This window comes from Ahaetulla prasina, chromosome 1 (genome assembly GCF_028640845.1).
Source record: "Ahaetulla prasina isolate Xishuangbanna chromosome 1, ASM2864084v1, whole genome shotgun sequence".
Taxonomy (NCBI): domain Eukaryota; kingdom Metazoa; phylum Chordata; class Lepidosauria; order Squamata; family Colubridae; genus Ahaetulla; species Ahaetulla prasina.
The window spans coordinates 244158344-244178648 of NC_080539.1; the positions used below are offsets into that span (position 1 = coordinate 244158344).

At 42.0% G+C, this 20305-nt stretch overlaps 1 protein-coding gene across 1 annotated transcript in view; it reads right to left on the reverse strand.

The window, feature by feature from the left end:
* Positions 1–19242, reverse strand: part of LOC131204006 (protein mono-ADP-ribosyltransferase PARP14-like) — a 38605-nt gene extending 19363 nt beyond the window's left edge. The window contains exons 1-6 of the mRNA XM_058194796.1: positions 19072–19242; positions 17340–17479; positions 17207–17240; positions 14951–15211; positions 11608–11844; positions 331–2582 (exon numbers count right to left, since the gene is read on the reverse strand). Of these exons, the coding sequence (XP_058050779.1) occupies positions 331–2582; positions 11608–11844; positions 14951–15211; positions 17207–17210 (2754 nt within the window). The 5' untranslated portion in view covers positions 17211–17240; positions 17340–17479; positions 19072–19242. The remainder of the gene's footprint in view (positions 1–330; positions 2583–11607; positions 11845–14950; positions 15212–17206; positions 17241–17339; positions 17480–19071) is intronic.
* Positions 19243–20305: the final 1063 nt, after the last annotated feature.

Sequence of the window (20305 nt, forward strand, 5' to 3'; positions counted from 1 at the left end):
ACCTGGATGTGAAAAGCAGAATTTCCTATTACTCATGCACCCCTTCCTTGTTCAGAGTCTTCTCTCCAAAGGCAACAGCCTTTAAAATTAGTCAAGACTAAAAGACTATTCCAGTCTTCTCCGAGATGCGGCATTCAATTCTAATCTAACCCATCAAATCAGACTGGGTGGAGAAGATGGTGTTCAGAATTAGATGCCAATTTTATTTTAGAATTCTCCTTCAATGTGAAATATCAGCATTTTAGAAGCATAATTATAAATGGGTTTAATAAAATATGTTCTAGCTGCATAGAAGATAATTTAAGTTTCTTTGCTAATATAAATGCTTACCGTAGCATCTTCGAGGCCTTTTTCTTCTAGGATAAGTTTCAGACCTTCATCAGAAGTCACTGCAAGATCTTTACTCTTTAGAAGTTGACCGACTGATGGGGAAGACAGTGGTGTGGGCTGGGGTGGTCCACTTTTAAACACTTTGTGTAATGCATCAGAAAAAGCCTGAACTGTTTGGGGGGTCATATCTACCAAGCAAATCTGTTTCAGGCTGCCATTCTTAGAAAATTCTTCTAAGCTTTCCTTAATGGCTGTTAAAATGGAATGAGTGCACTCTTTTATTGGGAATCCAAAAATCCCAGAGCTTATGGCAGGTATAGCTATGGAACGATGACCGGATTTTTCTGCCAGTTTTAAGCTTTCCCTTACAGCTTTCTTTAATAGTTGTATACAGTTTTCTTTGTTGGCACTGGTCCACCTTGGCCCAACAGCATGAATCACCTGTTTACACGGCAAGTTCCAAGCTCCTGTGATTACTGCGCAGCCGGGCTTCAGATCTCCATGTTTCTTTATGAAATCATCACATTCATCTTGTAACCGTGGGCCAGCCACTTTTAGCAAAGCATTGGCAAGGCCACCAATGTGCTTCAGTGTTTCATTTGATGCATTAACCACGACATCAGCTTGATAACAGGTCAGATCTCCCATACAGACCTCTATCACCACGCCATTTTTTAGGTTTACCTTGGTTTGAAGGTGTTCTACATTTCCCGCAGAACCTCCATTTTTCTCATCATCTCTTTGCAATCTGATCAAACAGCTGAATTCCATTTTTACTAGGTTAACATAGTGATGCTCTTGGTTTTTGAAAAAGTCTTTCACTCCAGGTTTATCAAACACCACATTCACAGAGTACAGCGAAGACAGCATTTGTTCCACCATCACTGCTGCCTCTGTCACTACTCCTTTGGGTCCACTCAAGACAATGTTCTTCTGTTTTGGCAGGAGTCCAAAATTAATTCTCAGGCCCTTCTTGTTTAAATCACTCCAAATCTTCCGGTTTTCCTCCTCTATAAACTGCACCATAGCCACTGACTTGGCAGGAATCACGGTGTGCATGTGGGTGTTTCTTTTAATAAAATCGGAAAGTTGCTGGTAGACATCTGCTACAACGTTTGTATAACCAGCCACAATAATTTCAGCGTCTCCATCGAAATCAACCCAGTCATCAATTATTACACTTTCTTCAACAGAATTGTTTTGCTTCTGCAGACGCTTAATTAATTCTTTCCATTGCTTTCTGTGGATGAGTTCCTGGTCCTTCAATAGAATGCGTTCATGAGTCAAGTATTTCTTTATTTGTTTCTCTGCTTTTAAGAGGCCTTCTGGACAATATCCTACCAAAGCTATAGAATCATGTGTAAGTTCATAGGCGGCTTTAATTTTATTTGCCCTAAACAGGCTCCCTGACACCTTGTCAGAATCTACAAATTGCAGGAATTTAAAAATAGAAGGATGAATGTTGACCTTTTTCTCCCCTATCCTGACCATTTTCTCTAGTAAGTCACATTTCATTTTGTAAACCTCTGCAGCTATTCCATTCAGTTGCAACTGCTTTGCTGAAGCATCATAGCACCACTTCTGACCAGTGTTTTCTTCACGGATATTCTCTTCTAGCAAGATCTGCTGCAGAACTTTATACTTCACTGGGGAAATTGGCAACGTTTCCTGTAATGTTTGGCCGGCCATTTCAGCATCCTTGGTCAAATGTTCTACATATTCCCGCAACTCTTTCTCCACACTATCCACAGTCAATACAAAACCAGCTAGAGTAACACAATTTTTGGAGTCATCTGGCACAGCCAACACATTTTTTAACAAATTGTTTTCAATCGTCTCCCATGTTTCCGGAATGATTTTGCATTTAACTGTCCTGAATTTTGACAGGATGCATGCAAACTCCATAGAAACTTTATCTTTCCAAGACCTTACCAATTCTTTTATGGATGTTCTCTGTTTAGCTAAAATAGCTGAGGGAGACAGTACGACTTTTGGTTGCTCACAAGTTGCCTGGGGCCATATTAGTTCACAGAAGCAATTGGCCATTTCTTTCTCTATTTCTTGAATTAATTTACACTTTCCTCGTAGAAACTGCCATATATAAGCATCTAAAAGAACACTGATTGGTTCTGGCATCTTGATTTGTGGCTTCTCCTTTCCATACAAAACTGTATCCAATGAACTGTAGAATGGATAAACCAGGACTAACTGGCCATTTAATGAGTGCTGCTTTTTCAATGCTGTCAGGGCAGCTAAAAACAAACAAACACAAATAGAATTTGTATGAGAAGTTGCAATAGAAGCAGATACAATTCAGATTCTATGCAGTGAAGAGTCAAGTCACGTACAGTATTTACAAAACAAACACAATTTTTGAATTTCCTGGAACACAGACGGCCCGGAGCATGGGGAGGGGGAAAAAAGGGAATGATTTTGTGGGGGGGGGGGAAGCGCAGGTTTAAGTGGGGCTGTGACCTCCCACGACAAGGCAAGTTAGTCAGGCTGTGGATGCTCGTGACAAGGATAGCATGAGAGGGGTCGGAGTGCCTGTGATGAGGATAGTGCGAGTGGGTCTGTGGGCACCTGTGACAAGAATACCTCAAGTAGGGCTGCGGGCACTCGCAATGAGGCTCGCAGAAGTGAGGACGTAGGCAGGCACCAGCCAGCCAGTCACATGGCCCAGTGGTGACTACCCTCGTGGCCGGTAGTGGGCTGTAGCCCACAGCTTGGGGTCACCTGAATTAAGTCACAAGTATTGCTCATATTTCATTCACATCATACATGTTTGATTTATTCTCTGATCAAAACAGAACCATTTCATCGTGCGGGACTAGCTTAAGTATAATTTTAATTGTAATTTTAAACGGGTTTTATGTCGGTCTCTGACCGTTTTAGTTGATCTGGCCATTAAATATTTGGTTTTAATTTGCTTTTAATATTGTTATTCGTAGTTTTAACATTGCTGTAAACCGCCCTGAGTCCTTCGGGAGAAGGGCGGTAAAGAAATTAAATTATAAATAAATAAATAAAAATATTATTATTAATTAAATGTATTATGGTTGCTACTCTGGGCAATTTACAAAATCCAAATACAGAATTTAAAAAGATAAAAGCAAAAAGCAAAAACTGACAGTCCAGACTTACAAATAACCTTCCGAATAAAACATCACGGTGCTCCACAAAAATACTAACCTGGGTCTGTTAATATTTATACTTACTTCTATCATGTATCACTCATACTCAATACTTTCACATAATACTCTTATCTTTCAGCAAACAACTTTCAACTCCATTTCTGCAGTCAATGTTCCATAATTCAGCCCCATTTCTTTATTCTGCAAACCACATTTGTGCAACAAAGCAAAGATCAAAAATGCACATTGCCTGTCTCACAAGCTCCAATCTTTTTGTTCAGGGGTGTGGCCAGCGTCACAACGGGACGACGTGAATCCCAGTGCTCCGGGGAGAACGCCAAAATTCCAGCTGATTTGGGGGTCCTCAATGGACCATAGCTGTCCTGTAGGGACAGCAAAGAAGGGAGGCACCGCCCTGTGCGAACAGGGAAGTTGCAAATTCCCTGGAGCGCTGGCATTAGCCTCCAACCCAGCGGCGAAGAAGGACAGCCATTAGGAGCTGTCAAAGTCGGGGCGGCCATACAAAAGAATTGAGCAGGAGCAGTGATTTGAACGGAGTATTGTTACCGGGTGAGTGATTGGCCAACTCACAGGTAAGAAGAAAAATTCTTAAAGCTGAAAAGATTTTCCAACTTGAAATTAGCGGCTAATTGGCACGCGGAAATTCAAAGTGAAGGAAAACAAAAAGCAAAGAGGAACTCTAAGACTAAAGCCCTAAAAGAAATAACTTTCCATCTAGATTTAAAATTGGATTTGGAAGAAATTAAAAATACTAAAAGGAGAAGAAGGGGAAGCATCTTTTACTAACAAAAAGATTTAATTGAGGAAGATGGAGTAATTATCTTTGTGGATTAACAAGTGACATTTTGTTGCCAGGGTTTTGTGAATTGGAGAGAGACATTGACTGGAAAAGGGAATAACATTGCATTGCTTAGGCTACCATGGGAAAGACTGGAGGAGTGTTTATTTAAATAGCTGCAGTATAACTTCAAAAAAAGACTGGAAAGATCAAAGATTTAAATTGGAACAGCTTAAAGAAACATCTGAACTAGACATTATTTGGAAATAGAAAAGGAAAAAAAGAGACAATATTTGGACTTGAATTTGAACTATATATAAGTTAAAATAATAAATTTAAAAATCCTTAAGTTGAGAATATGGAGAGTTGGGAGGATGAATATGAGGAATTAAGTGAGATGCTTCAAATGGTGAGAGAATAGTTTAAGGGAAATAAAGAAGCAGAGAAGTGGCTAAAAAGAAAAAAAAGATGAAGAAATTATGAGGAAGAAACAAGAGGAACAAGAATATAATGCTGAAAAGGAAATAATTGAAGATAAAAACATAGATTTATTTATTTATTTATTTATTATTTAAATTTTTATACCGCCCTTCTCCCGAGGGACTCAGGGCGGTTTACAGCCAGATAAAATGACAGTACTATTACAAAATAAATACTATTAAAATACCACTAAAAAACTTATTCAAATTGGCCGCAATTAAAATTTAGCAAATAATAAAACCCATTAAAAACCCATTCAAAACCCATTTAAAACCCCTTAAAAACCCACAAATTAAAAAAACTAATCCAGTCCTGCGCAGATGAACAAATAAGTTTTAAGCTCGCGACGGAAGGTTCGGAGGTCCGGAAGTTGACGAAGTCCTGGGGGGAGTTCGTTCCAGAGGGCGGGAGCCCCCACAGAGAAGGCCCTTCCCCTGGGTGTCGCCAGACGACACTGTCTCGCTGACGGCACCCTGAGGAGTCCCTCTCTGTGAGAGCGCACGGGACGGTGAGAGGTATCCGGTAGCAGTAGGCGGTCCCGTAAGTAACCCGGCCCTATGCCATGGAGCGCTTTGAAGATGTTCACCAGAACCTTGAAGCGCACCCGGAAGGCCACAGGCAGCCAGTGCAGTCTGCGCAGGATAGGTGTCACACGGGAGCCACGAGGGGCTCCCTCTATCACCCGCGCAGCTGCATTCTGGACTAACTGAAGCCTCCGGATGCTCTTCAAGGGGAGCCCCATGTAGAGAGCATTGCAGTAATCCAGGCGAGACGTCACGAGGGCGTGAGTGACCGTGCACAGGGCATCCCGGTCTAGAAAGGGGCGCAACTGGCGCACCAGGCGAACCTGGTAAAAAGCTCTCCTGGAGACGGCCGTCAAGTGATCTTCAAAAGACAGCCGTTCATCCAGGAGGACGCCCAAGTTGCGCACCCGTTCCATCGGGGCCAATGACTCGCCCCCGACAGTCAGCTGAGGACTCAGCTGACTGTACCGAGATGCCGGCATCCACAGCCACTCTGTCTTGGAGGGATTGAGCCTGAGCCTGTTTCTCCCCATCCAGACCCGTACGGCTTCCAAGCACCGGGACAACACTTCGATAGCTTCGTTGGGGTGGCCCGGTGTGGAAAAGTACAGCTGGGTGTCATCAGCGTACAGCTGGTACCTCACACCGAAGCCACTGATGATCTCACCCAGCGGCTTCATATAGATGTTGAACAGAAGGCGAGAGGATCGACCCTGCGGCACCCCACAAGTGAGGTGTCTCGGGCCGACCTCTGCCCCTGTCAACACCGTCTGCGACCGATCGGAGAGATAGGAGGAGAACCACCGATAAACGGTGCCTCCCACTCCCAATCCCTCCAACCGACGCAGCAGGATACCATGGTCGATGGTATCAAAAGCCGCTGAGAGGTCTAATAGGACCAGGGCAGAGGAGCATCCCCTATCCCTGGCCCTCCAGAGATCATCCACCAACGCGACCAAAGCCGTCTCAGTGCTGTAACCGGGCCGGAAGCCAGACTGGAACGGGTCTAGATAGACAGTTTCATCCAGGTGCAAGGGAAACTGATATGCCACCATACTCTCTACAACCTTCGCCACGAAGGAAGGTTGGAGACCGGACGATAATTACCTAAAACAGCGGGTCAGGAAGGCTTCTTGAGGAGGGGTCTCACCACCGCCTTTTTCAAGGCGGTCGGAAAGACTCCCTCCACCAAGGAAGCGCTCATAATAGCCTGGAGCCAGCCTCGTGTCACCTCCTGAGTGGCCAGTACCAGCCAGGAGGGGCACGGGTCCAGTAAACATGTGGTGGCATTCAACCTCCCCAGCAGCCTGTCCATGTCCTCGGGAGCGACAGGGTCAAACTCATCCCATAAAATATCCCCAAGACCACCCTCAGCCGTCTCACCCGCGTCACTGCAATCTTGATCTAGACCCTCCCGAAGCTGAACGATTTTATCGTATAGATAACCGTTAAACTCCTCAGCACGTCCCTGCAACGGGTCATCCCGCTCCCCCTGATGTAAAAGGGAGCGAGTCACCCGAAACAGGGCGGCTGGGCGGTTATCTGCCGATGCAATGAGGGAGGAGGCGTAGCTACGCCTCGCTTCCCTCATTGCCACTAGGTAAGCCCTAGTATAGGACTTCACTAGTGTCCGATCAGCCTCGAACGGCTAGACCTCCAGGAACTCTCTAGGCGTCTTCTCCGCGCTTCATCCCCTCAACTCCTCGGAGAACCAAGGAGCCGGTTGGGACCTGCGCCGGGTCAGAGGCCGCAAAGGCACGACACGGTCTAAGGCCCCGCGCGGCCCGCTCCCAGGCCGCAACAAGTTCCTCAGCCGAGCCGTGAGCCAGACCGTCAGGAAATGGCCCAAGCTCCGTCTGGAACCCCTCCGGGTCCATCAGGCGCCTGGGACGGAACCAACGTATCGGCTCCGTCTCCCTGCGGTGGTGAATGGCGGTCAGAAAGTCCAGGCGAAGAAGAGAGTGGTCTGACCATGACAAAGGTTCAATGACTATTTCCTTTAAGTCCAGATCTCTCAACCACTGACCAGAGACAAAAACCAAGTCCAGAGTGCCACCCCCGATGTGAGTAGGGCCATCCACTACTTGGGTCAGGTCCAAGGCCGTCATGGAGGCCATGAACTCCCGAGCTGCCGTTGATGACGAGCCGGAAGATGGCAAGTTAAAATCCCCCATGACTAAAAGTCTGGGGGTCTCAACTGCCACTCCAGCCAGCACCTCCAAGAGCTCGGGCAGGGCAGCTGACACGCAGCAAGGAGCCAGGTACGTGATCAGCAAACCCATCTGACACCTATGGCCCCATCTCACAAGGAGGGATTCACACCCGGCAATCTGAGGTACAGTGGTCTCCCTCGGCTCTAGACTCTCTCTAATCACAACCGCCACCCCCCCACCCCTACCCTGAGCCCTCGGCTGATGGAATGCACGGAAGCCCGGCGGGCACATCTCGACAAGGGGCACTCCCCCTTCCGTGCCCAGCCAGGTTTCCGTGCGCCTATAAGGTCCGCGCCCCTGAATAAGATCGTAGATTAGGGGCCTTATTGACTACGGACCGTGCGTTGCATAACATCAGCCAAGGCCCAGGCTCTGAGGGTCTTGACCATCCGGGAACGGAAAAGGACGAGGATCGGGCGCGATCGCCTGCAAACATCGAGCGCGCCCCTAGGACGATATGATCCCCCCCTTCCGCCATATCTGCCCCTCCCACTTACCGTGCAAATCGAACCACCCTCACCAACAGGAACGTAAGTAGATGATTACACTAGGATTGACAATGGTGGAATAGAAATGGAGAGGGGAGAGGATATTTCAAAAAAGAAAAGAAAAGAAGAAAATGGAAAAAGATTGAGGGGAAAAATTAAGAGTAAAAAGAATAGATGATTACACTGGGATTGGCAGTGACAGACTAAAGAGAAGAGGAGGAAATGGGGAAATATTGAGGGGGGAAATCAAAAGAGTAAAAATTAGAGAAAGGAGGTGGAAAGGAAGATATAAGAAAGAGAAAAAGAAGATAAGGGAATGGGAGAAAGGGAGAAGAATATTAAGAAATGGAATTTTGGAGAGATTGAAAGAAAATGGTTAAAAGGAATAGAAAAATGAATAGCAGAAAAGAAATTAAAATAGTTGTAGAAATTTTAGGTAAGATGTAATTTAGAAGAAATATATAGATTATTGTAAAAGGGAAGTAAGAAAGATTGAAATGAAGTGAATGTAAGAAGTAAAAAAGAAGAAATATGCTATTTAATGCAAAATATAGAAATAGATGAAATGTGAAAGATATAATGAGATATAAGTTTTACTGTCTGAGAATACATAGAATGTGAGAGAATTATAGTGGATGGTAAAGAAATATATTTTAAATATAGAAAAGAATAAAGAAATTAATTGAAATTAAGATATAAAACTGAAAAGAAGTAAAAAAAGAAGAAGTATATTGTTTAAGAAAAATAGTCCAGCAGATGAAATGTGAAAGACAGTATGGCGCATAAGTGAAAATAATTGAAACTGAGATGTAAAATGGCATAAAATTGAAATGTTAGTAAATGATGTATCCTATTGGAAGAGAAAAATAATTATCGAATTGTGAATAAAAATTTAAAAAAAATAAGAGATGGAAGGTTGTATTAATTAAAAGGTTGTAAGGTAAAAATGGAATAAGATGAAGACAATGTTAATAATTAAAACATGAGGGGAATGCTGATAAATATACTTAATAAATGGGAAAATCTGGGTTGTCTGGACACCATAGTTAAAAATATTGAAATGAAAATGAATACAGCAATAGAGAGAGATAAGAAGAAGGAGAGCGATGGAAAGGGGGAAGGAGGGAGAGAGAAAGAAGAAAAGGAAGAGGGAGGAAGAAAGGGAGGCGAAATAAGAGTAGGAGAGAAGGTTAGATAGGGAGGAAGAATGGAAGAGGAGGAGGAGAAAGGAAGGGGAAGTAGAGAAGGAATAGGAGAGGAGAGAAGAAAGTAGGAAGGATAAAAGAAGGGAGAGGAATGAGAAGGAGAAGAAAGATTGCTGTAAAATGGAAAAGATGAAATGGAAGAAAGACAATTCCAAATATGTTTGAATATATCAGGATAAAAATTGAAATAGCTAAAAAATAATAAAAAAGAATAAATATTAGTAAAAATGGAGAAATTAGAACTGGAGGGCAAAGGAAGATGTGATTTATATAAATGAGCATGGAAATATTAAGACACAATCAAAATATGGAAAAAAATACTTTGGCAGAAATTGTAATAAAGTAAAATGTATTTGGATATGTTAAACTGTATAAGATATGATATGGCCAATACTCTGTTCATAAACTATGTATGCGTGTAGGGGAGGGGGGGAATTAAAAAATCAATAAAAACTTGTTTTTTAAAAAAGCTCCAATCTTTGTCCCGTGGTGTAATAGAAGTAATCCTCGAGTTACAAATGTAATAGAGCCTGCCAAGGTGCCTTTCAACTGTTATTTCATTTTGTATTTTCTTACCTAAATAATTGAGCTAGAGTTCCCTCACACACTTTAATAAGCATATTGCTTAAAAATGTCTGATATGGAATTATGTGTTTTTAGTTATATTACTATACAATTTTCAAATAATTTATAATTAAATAGGCCACTAAATGATGTATTACATTTACCCTTATATTGTACAGGTAATCCTCTATGAATGTCATAGTGCCTGTCAATTACCTTCGTAACTTGAGGATTCGTTTGATTGAATCATGTTAAATGAACATGATCACTCCCTGCTTTCCCCAATGCATTTGTCAATTGAATGTGCAGGTCATTAAATGCACATAAGTCATCTCAGAGTGGGGAAGAGCATGCGGGGCCTAGTGCTGGAGCAGGCCATCCAAGGCCTCCCCCAATCTACTGAGATACCTCATGCTCCCCTGGGGTCACCACAATTGCATTCCAGCCCTGCCAGGTCTCCACAGACTGGGTATGCTTTGCTAGCGTCCTGGATTCCACTTACTCCTCTCCAGCCCATTTCCCATGGATTACTTATTCTTTGAAGATCTCCAGAGCTCCAGAAGAGGCTGACCCAGGACAGAGAAGCCAAAGCATTTTATTCAGATGATGGCAAAGCTGTAAGAATGTGAAATCTAAGGAAAATTTTTGAGTAAAATACTTTGGCTCGGGGCCATGTGGCCAGTAGGCAAGGCCACAGCAGCCTCCTGCTTCAGGGATTGAGGCAGCAGCAGCAACCAATCAAGAAGGAGCTTGCTTCTTTTGTCTCATTGGGCTGAACTGCAAGCCCCTCGTTGATTGGCTGCCACACCCCAATCCCTGAAGCTGCTCATTTGAACTAGCCAGTCAGCAACAAGGAGGAGGCTGCTCAACGCCAGCCAGACTGGGCCCAAAGCCTGAAGGCCTTCATGGTAGGCCTGCACCCCCTCATGGAAGAGAAGCTGGTCTTTTATTCAGATGGGGAAAGCTGCTTTCCTTACATCTCACATTCTTACAGCTTCACGGACTTCTGAATAAAAGACTGTGGCTTCTCTGCCATGCCTCTTCTGGAGCTGTTCGAAAAGCAACTACATTAAGAATGAGGGGCCCCGCAGAGCCTCCAGCTCATGGAGGCTCATTTCAGCCTGTGTGGGCCGGGGGAGGCCTCTGGTTGCCTGAACGTGGCTTCTGGCGGGCGGACCCTTTGTCGTTGTTCGTAAGGGTGAACAATTGTCATGGTGCTGCAAGATTCATAATTTCAGGCCTTGTTAGAAAACACTAGAGGGCGCTGATCATGTAACTTTGAATGTTCACTAAGGGAATGTTCGTAACCCGGGGATTACCTGTAATCAATTTTGGGATGCTGCTGCTGTGTCTTCTCTGCTAATTCGGCCATTCGAAATTCTATTAATAGGTATACACCAAGGCCAATGCTGTTTTGTGCCCAAACTTCCCACTGTCAAGCCTGGAAACCATACTAGACTTTAGGGTTCCAGACGCTGCCACATTTTTCCCCTGAGGGGAAGAAGGGGAGTTGAGGGGTATGGTAACATTCTTCAAGCGGTCAAGGTCGGATGGTGTTCACATCTGCAGGAGGAGTGGCGGGAAGATATTCGAATGAACTGGGAGAACGTGGGACCATGTGACCAGCAAAGGGGTTAGGGGGGTGGGACTCTTGGGGTTTGTATAACTGGGAAAAGAATCCAGAAGTTCAGTTTTGGAATTTCACTCATCGTGTGCCAGTTTCCTCATGCTAGTAAAGAACTCTGAAAGACAATGGCTTCTGAGTTTTTTTTATGCAGAAGAGGTTTTTCTGAAACCTTGACACCCACATCAGTTTTTTATTTCTAGTCAACAGTAGCAAACTCTTTTTGTGTAAAAATAGAACAATTACCTTGAGAGTCACCAAATGTAACCAGAGCTGAATCTTCTGAGGGTAACATCTGAATATCAGACACTTGTCCTCCTCCATGTTTTGGACTTTCAAAGTAGAGAGTTAGGAATTCGCTGGATGTTGCAGCTGGGATGTTCTCCACTTTGATTATATGAGTCAATTCGAGAGGTCTGGCTGTAAGTCTGTACTGCTGGAATCTGTGGCTTGTGGAACATTGCTTGAGAAAATTTGCAGCTGCTAAAAACAGAAATCAGAAGCTCTTAAATATGTGCTTCCCATTTCTGTGCACGCATAGGAACAGAGAGTTTAAACTTTCAATTACAAGTAATCCTCAACTTACAAACGCAGTTGAGCCCAACATTTCTGTTGCTAACTGAGACAGTTGTGAAGTGAATTTTGCCCCATGTTACCATCTTTCTTGCCATAGTTGTTAAGAGAATCACTGCAGTTGTTAGTAACATGATGGTTAAGTTGAAACTGGCTTCCCCATTGAGGTTGTTTGTCAGAAGGTTGCAAAAGATGATTACATGGGGCACTGCAACATCAGAAATATGAGTCAATAGCCAAGCATCTGAATTTTGACCACATGACCAGGGGATGCTGCAATGGTCATAAGTGTGAAAACCAGTCATAAGTCACTTTGCAGTGCCGTTGTAACTTCAAAGGTCACTAAATGGACTGCTGTAACTCAAGGACTATCTGTACAACGTTGCAACAGATCAAGGTTGTCTGTATGTTTTCATAAACCCTGCTAATCCCAAACGTTAAGCAAATATCAGGTTGTTATTTGGATAGGATACTTCCAGGGAATACCTTGAGTTGAACGTTAAACTGGGAATGGAAAAACATCCTGTAAAAAAGTAAACGCAAACATTTCCATAAGGTTGTCAAAAATAGTATAAGAAGGTATCCATGTGGTCACCAAGAGTTGAGTTTGCAGGTGGCTCCCAGCATTGACAATATCTGGGAAGACACATCCCAAACCAACAGCCTAGATGTGTCCCTTTCATCAGTTATTTCATAGCACATTAAAAGCAGCCTGCATGCTTAGATCAGGAGCTTTTGTATGGAACTGAATGCACTTTTGAGAAAAAGGGTGAAGAGATTAATTAAATAAATTAGTAGATAGTATAGGTAGTCCTCAATGTACTACTATTATAAAGCTGCCCATTACAGTTTTAAGTCATGACCAATCCAATTTTACAATCCATTTTTTATGGTCATTAAGCGAATCATCATGATTTGTCAAGTGATTGCTGCAAATTGCTGTTGTTAAGCAAATGCTGCAGTCAATAAGCAAACCCATTGTTTACTGTGAAGCATTTTTGCAGAAAATCGAAAAATAAAGGCTGGTTTTCAGCAAAAATGTCATAGATTGTGGTCACATCCCCATGGGATAGTGCAATGTGGGCCAGTTGCCCAAAATACAGTCATGTGACTACTGGGGGCCCTTGGCTGTCAGAATTTTGACACGAGGGTATAGATCGAGGATTACCTGTACTGTGGAACTGGAAAACAGTAGTGATGAATAGTATCTCCCTAATTATCCATGTCTTTTAAAAGAAGGAGGAAGAGCATCTGCCATCAATTCTTTAGAATCAGAATGCTGAATCAGCTAGGTCAGGGGTGTCAAACTCCATTTCATTGAGGGCAGGGGTGAAATGCTCCGGGTTCGGAACGGATCGCCCAATCTGGTAGCGATGGCGACTGGTGGTTCGGAGAACCGGTAGCAAAAATCCCTGGCCCCGCCCCCTGCCGAGCCACGCCATCATCACAGGGTTTTTTTTTAACTTTTAAAAGCATTTTTTCTTCAGCCGAAAAAATGCCTTTAATAGTAAAAAAAAAGCCTTTGATGATCCCACGGCTCAGCTCGATCGTCAGAACCCTTTAAACTCTTTTTTTAACAACCTCTTCAGCCGAAGAGGTTGTAAAAAAAATGGTTTTAAAAGGCTCCTCTGGCGATCCCAGCTGAGTTGCCTGATCGCCAGAACTTTTAAAAAACATGTTTTCTACAAGCTCTTCGGCCGAAGAGGTTGTTAAAAAAAATCCTTTTAAGAGGTTCTGGGCTGCAATCAAGCAACTTCAGCTGGGATTTTAAAATCTCTTTTTCCTCTGGCGATCCCAGATGAGTTTCCTGATCATCACAGGCTTTTAAAATCATTTTTTAACAATCTCTTACAACAGCCCCTATCCCTGCCCACCCAATCGCCTCACTTACCTAATTACTGTTCCTTTTGGGCTTGCTCTGCCCTGCTTTGGCTGCTGCAATCAGTTGCATCAGCTAGCAACTGAATCTGCCTGCCTGCAATCCATCTCCTCAGTGAGCAACTCAATTTGCCTGCCTCCAATTGGGTAAGTAAACTATTAAAAAATAGTTAATTGAGGTTTTTTTTAAGGAGTTGGGGTTTTTTTTAGACAGCAATTTAAAGTTAAGAAAGTTTTAAATTTAGCTGCTTTTTATGTAAAACAGGGGTCTCCAACCTTAGTAACTTTAAATTCCTCTGGGAGTTTAAGTCCACAAGCTTTAAAGTTACTAAGGTTGGAGACCCCTGATAAAAATTATAAATAAAATAAAATAAAAAAATAAAATATTTGTGCAGCTTTCTGAGATTTGGTGTGTTTCGGTAGTGTTTCACTCTAACTACACAAACACACAAAATCTCACAAAGCTGTATGTGGCATTTTGTGTGTGTGTAAGTCGTGTTGTGTTGTGTGTGTGTAAAGTTTGAAAGTTGGTTTTTGAGCTTTTTGTGGCTGTATGAAGTTCCTGCTTGTTGTAGGGGCCATTTTGGGTGAGGTGCAGCTGCTTTTACATTGTGTGTAAGTCAGTTGTGTTGTATGTGTGTAAAGTGTGAAAGTTGGTTTTTGGTACCTCTTATTGTTTTGTATACTTTATTATTTTTATTATTTATTGTTATTGGCCACGCCCATGCAGTCATCTGACCACCAAGTCATGCCCACCAATTAAGCCACGCCTACAGAACCGATAGGAAAAAATTTTAGATTTCACCCGAGGTGAAATTTGAGGGTCGCATAAGGGTTGTGTTTGACCTTGTGGGAGAGATGCACATTGCCAGGGTGGGCATGGCCAGCTCGATGTCACTCGTATCAGTGGTGCCTGTGGTGGCCCGAGCGCTCTGCCTGTGAAAACAGAGTTGGGAGTGCCGACCACTGATTCCATAGGAATACTCTCACAGATTTGTGGGGTTCAAACTCTAGTGACCCCCAAGTGACTATGGGTGATAGGGACTGCAGTCCAACATATCAGAAGCACGCGAGTAGAAAAGTGCATTGTACAACATAGGATTCTCCAAATATTAAACATCTGAGCAATAGATCTTACCAGTGCTTTGCTGAAAGGTTACTACTGCAGCCTTCTTCTCATTTATCTGTTCAATGTGGAAGATATTATCTCCTGAAAGAGCACTGATGTTATCTACTAGTAGTGTTAATGTGTCCAGGTGAATATTTTCTTCAACATTTTCAAGAACTACTTGTGAAGATTTTTGAGGATAGTCAAGAATATCCTTCTCAGCATGTGGAGCTTCCCCAGCTGTCCCACTTGTTAGGATAACATTATTTGTTTGGCAGTCTTGTTTCACTTCTAATTTCAAAAAGGAAAAAAATAAAAAGAAGATTCAGCTGTACTGGGTTGGCTTATAAATTACTTAAATATATCAAGGAGCTAGTTGAGCCTGTGAATTCTAGCTCTCCCTTAGGCATAAAAGCTGACTGGGTAACTTTCGGCCAATCCCTCTTTTCCAGCCCAACCCACCGCACAGAATTGCTGTTCTGGGGAAAAAATAAAGGGCAGGAGAATTAGGTATGTTTGCTGTCCTGAATTATATCTAAAAAGGCAGCATTAAAATTAATAATATCACACTATTTTAAAATTGTATTCACTTTACTTAAGTTATGTTTATTTTTTTATTTTAAAATGCCAGGGTATTCTTTTTCAAACATCCCAGCTTAATTATCATTCTCCTGGTTTCTCTTTAAGATAATTCAGATATAGTACTGATGTAGGAGAGATGAACTCAATTCTACCCACAGTGATTCCCTAAAGTAAACATTCTTTGTTTGGCAGTCTTGTTGCACTTCAAAAAGGAAAAAAATAAAAAGATTCAGCTGTACTGGGTTGGCTTATAAATTACTTAAATATATCAAGGAGCTAGTTGAGCCTGTGAATTCTAGCTCTCCCTTAGGCATAAAAGCTGACTGGGTAACTTTCGGCCAATCCCTCTTTTCCAGCCCAACCCACCGCACAGAATTGCTGTTCTGGGGAAAAAATAAAGGGCAGGAGAATTAGGTATGTTTGCTGTCCTGAATTATATTTAAAAAGGCAGCATTAAAATTAATAATATCACACTATTTTAAAATTGTATTCACTTTACTTAAGTTATGTTTATTTTTTTATTTTAAAATGCCAGGGTATTCTTTTTCAAACATCCCAGCTTAATTATCATTCTCCTGGTTTCTCTTTAAGATAATTCAGATATAGTACTGATGTAGGAGAGGTGAACTCAATTCTACCCACAGTGATTCCCTAAAGTAAACATTCTTTGTTTGGCAGTCTTGTTGCACTTCAAAAAGGAAAAAAATAAAAAGATTCAGCTGCACAGGATTGATTTATATTTTTAAATTACTTAAATATACCAGGGAACCAATTTAGTATAGTGGCTAAGTGGCTGGCCCAGAAGCCAATAAAGACTATCAGCTCTAGCTCTCCCTTAGGCATGGAAGCTGACTGGGTGGCTTTGGGCCAATCCCTCTTTCTCAGCCCAACCCACCACACAGGACTGCTGTTCTGTGGGGGAAAAAATAGGGGGCAGGAGAATTAGGTATATGTCTGCAGTCCTGAATTATATCTAAAAAGGCAGCATAAAAACCCACTACTTTAATAACACTACTTTAAAATTCTATTCACTTTACTAAAGTTACATTTATTTTTTATTTTAAAATGCTTTTTCAAGCATTCCAACTTAATTATCATTCTCTTGGTTTAAGATAATTCAGATACAGTATTGACATAGGAGACATTAACTCAATTCTACCCATGCTTACTGGCAACTAAAAAGCTACATCTACATGCAATTCACAGTGAGTCATCAAAGTAAATACTGAATTTGTTGAATCTCTTTCAAAGCAACTGAAACCAGTGGCTGCACACACATTTTGAACTGGAAAAATTCTATAGGTGGGCTATGAATTGTTTGGGAAAGGACCTTCCTTTTCTCTTACATCTTTCACTGTTACTAGGAAATTGTACACGCTAATATTCTGTATGGACAATTTTTCTCTATTATCACTTTATGCATACTGTTGTAGTATTATGAATCTTCAACCCTGCCCCACTTTTCTTGCTTTCTTCTTTATGTCAACAGGCTCCAAACAACAAAACTCAGAAGAATTTGAACCTCTGATTTGCTGTTTTCTATACTTTTCAAAGTCTAGATCACTGTAAAACACCTGCCCTGGTGAATCAACTGCTCCAACAGTCATGAAACTTGAACCTGCTGTCATCAGCAACTGCTCCCATTTCCAAAATTCCCCTTGGTGCTAAAGTAAAATTGTCTCAATGTTTAAAAGTTGGATTTACCCATCTCTCTTGCTTGGCTTTCTTCTCTTAGAGCCTAAAAATAAAAAAGGGAGGGGAACATTAGCATAGTAATGTATTGCTGGAACCAGCTGATTTCTTTTTCAAGGTATGAAATCTATGAGGTTAATGTTACCGTGTCAGAAATTATTTCCTTCTTAGGTGCATTATTTTTATCTCGGTCTGTTGTTTCATACAGGGAGACTTCCAGCTTTAGTGTTCCTTTTCCTGCCAAGTCAAGCTCATGGATCTTTTGGGAGAGAACTCGTTGTCTCACTGTGTCGCAAAAATAAAGACATTACAGGAATCATTAGAACATTTCTACTTCCAAAGAGGCAGCAAATTCAATTTTTGTGCCATCATGTATAATATAGGATTCTCCAAATATTAAACATCTGAGCAATAGATCTTACCAGTGCTTTGCTGAAAGGTTACTACTGCAGCCTTCTTCTCATTTATCTGTTCAATGTGGAAGATATTATCTCCTGAAAGAGCACTGATGTTATCTACTAGTAGTGTTAATGTGTCCAGGTGAATATTTTCTTCAACATTTTCAAGAACTACTTGTGAAGATTTTTGAGGATAGTCAAGAATATCCTTCTCAGCATGTGGAGCTTCCCCAGCTGTCCCACTTGTTAGGATAACATTATTTCTTTGGCAGTCTTGTTTCACTTCTAATTTCAAAAAGGAAAAAAATAAAAAGAAGATTCAGCTGTACTGGGTTGGCTTATAAATTACTTAAATATATCAAGGAGCTAGTTGAGCCTGTGAATTCTAGCTCTCCCTTAGGCATAAAAGCTGACTAGATAACTTTGAGCCAATCCCTCTTTTCCAGCCCAACCCACCGCACAGAATTGCTGTTCTGGGGAAAAATAAAGGGCAGGAGAATTAGGTATGTTTGCTGTCCTGAATTATATCTAAAAAGGCAGCATTAAAATTAATAATATCACACTATTTTAAAATTGTATTCACTTTACTTAAGTTATGTTTATTTTTTTATTTTAAAATGCCAGGGTATTCTTTTTCAAACATCCCAGCTTAATTATCATTCTCCTGGTTTCTCTTTAAGATAATTCAGATATAGTACTGATGTAGGAGAGATGAACTCAATTCTACCCACAGTGATTCCCTAAAGTAAACATTCTTTGTTTGGCAGTCTTGTTGCACTTCAAAAAGGAAAAAATAAAAGAAGATTCAGCTGTACTGGGTTGGCTTATAAATTACTTAAATATATCAAGGAGCTAGTTGAGCCTGTGAATTCTAGCTCTCCTTAAACATAAAAGCTGACTGGGTGGCTTTGGGCCAATCCCTCTTTTCCAGCCCAACCCACCACACAGGACTGCTGTTCTGTGGGGAAAAATAAAGGGCAGGAGAATTAGGTATGTTTGCTGTCCTGAATTATATCTAAAAGGCAGCATTAAAATTAATAATATCACACTATTTTAAATAAATATTAGGCTCGATGAGGATGGTACTTCCAGATCTGGAGTTAAAAACTGTTTATTGAATGCCAAAGGGTGGTAATCTTTATAAGCATTCCGAAATTTGCGGGTCTGAAGATAAAATTTTCAGACTGCTTTGGAGATATTGGCGGAGCGGAGGGGATAGACAAGGGGAAAGTGAAGAGGGGAAATAGCGACTTTTTCTACTAAAAATTTAATTTGCAGCAATCCGGTACGTAGTAGGAAGAAGGATTGTGTTTATCTCAGCAAAACGGACACTGTGATCCTGAAAACTAGCATTCCATCCTCCCCTTCCTGTTCACGTCGTTATTTAAAATTTTTGCCGCTCTTACAGCAAACATGCAAGGATGAGAGGTAAAAATTCCCAAGGAACCCCACCGGAGAAGAATAAGAAGTTTTCTTTACCTTCCTCCTGGGCAAAGCAAACCAAGATCTGCCCCCCTTGCTCCTGGATCTCGCATTCTCCACCTCCCGACTTTTTCCGGCTTTGGAAGTAGCAGAGAATTTTGTTTCTCACAATTTGGGGCGGATCGGGGCTCCCCCAGGCTCCCTGCAGCAGCACAGGAAAAGAGCACATCCTCGCTTCCTCCACCACCAAGTGGGATAGCGGGCAAAACTCTCCGAGTCAGGCTGACCGTGCAGCATTTTCACTTTCGTTTTCCCATTATAAACTCGATTCCCAGATTTTTATTTTTATTTTTGCCACCCGATCTTTGTGATTAACCGAAGTGACAAAAGGCGGCAACTGGATATTTGGCTCCCCCACCCCCAGCCGAAGGATCCCGTTTCTTTCCAGTTAGTTCGAGCACGGCCATTTCTCCTTTTCTTCCGAAAAAGGTTTTGCAAGCCTACGATAATTCCCCCGCCTTTGACATTAGGGGTGTATGAAAAGAGCATTAAAAAAAAAAACCACGTAGGCGCATCGATTAAGAAGAAAACCGCTAGGTTTTATCTTTCATTTCTCTCTCCGTTGCTTGCTTCCAATCCTCCCGCTTTCCCTTTCTTTGGTTCGCTCAGGAACTGTTTGGCTGAATTCTTTCGAGTTTTGTTCTCCACTCAATCCCGAAACGAAAAAGCAGAAGAAATCCGTTTGGCACCAATGCGGGCCGGATTATCTGTCCAGACAGCAGTTACCAGGGTCAATCGGTGAATTCCCGAGACTATTATTCCTTCCTATCCAGTGGTGAAATCCAAATTTTTACTACCGGTTCTGTGGGCGTGGCTTGGTGGGCGTGGCAGAGGAAGGATACTACAAAATCTGTATTCCCACCCCATTCTGGGACCAGCCAGAGGTGGTATTTGCCGGTTATCCGAATTACTCAAAATTTCCGCTACCAATTTTCCAGAACCTGTCAGAACCCGCTGGATTTCACCCCTGCTCCTGTCCAAGGCATGCAAGCAAGCAAGCCTCAACCAGGTTTCCTATATGGTCAGGTCTTTCCTAACTTTCCTACATCAGTACAAGTTAAGAGGTGCATTCTTAATCTAAGGTTAGCATTTTGTTTAATTACTTTACACAATTTTCCAAATTTTAAATAAATATTAGGCTCGATGAGGATGGTACTTCCAGATCTGGAGTTAAAAACTGTTTATTGAATGCCAAAGGGTGGTAATCTTTATAAGCATTCCGAAATTTGCG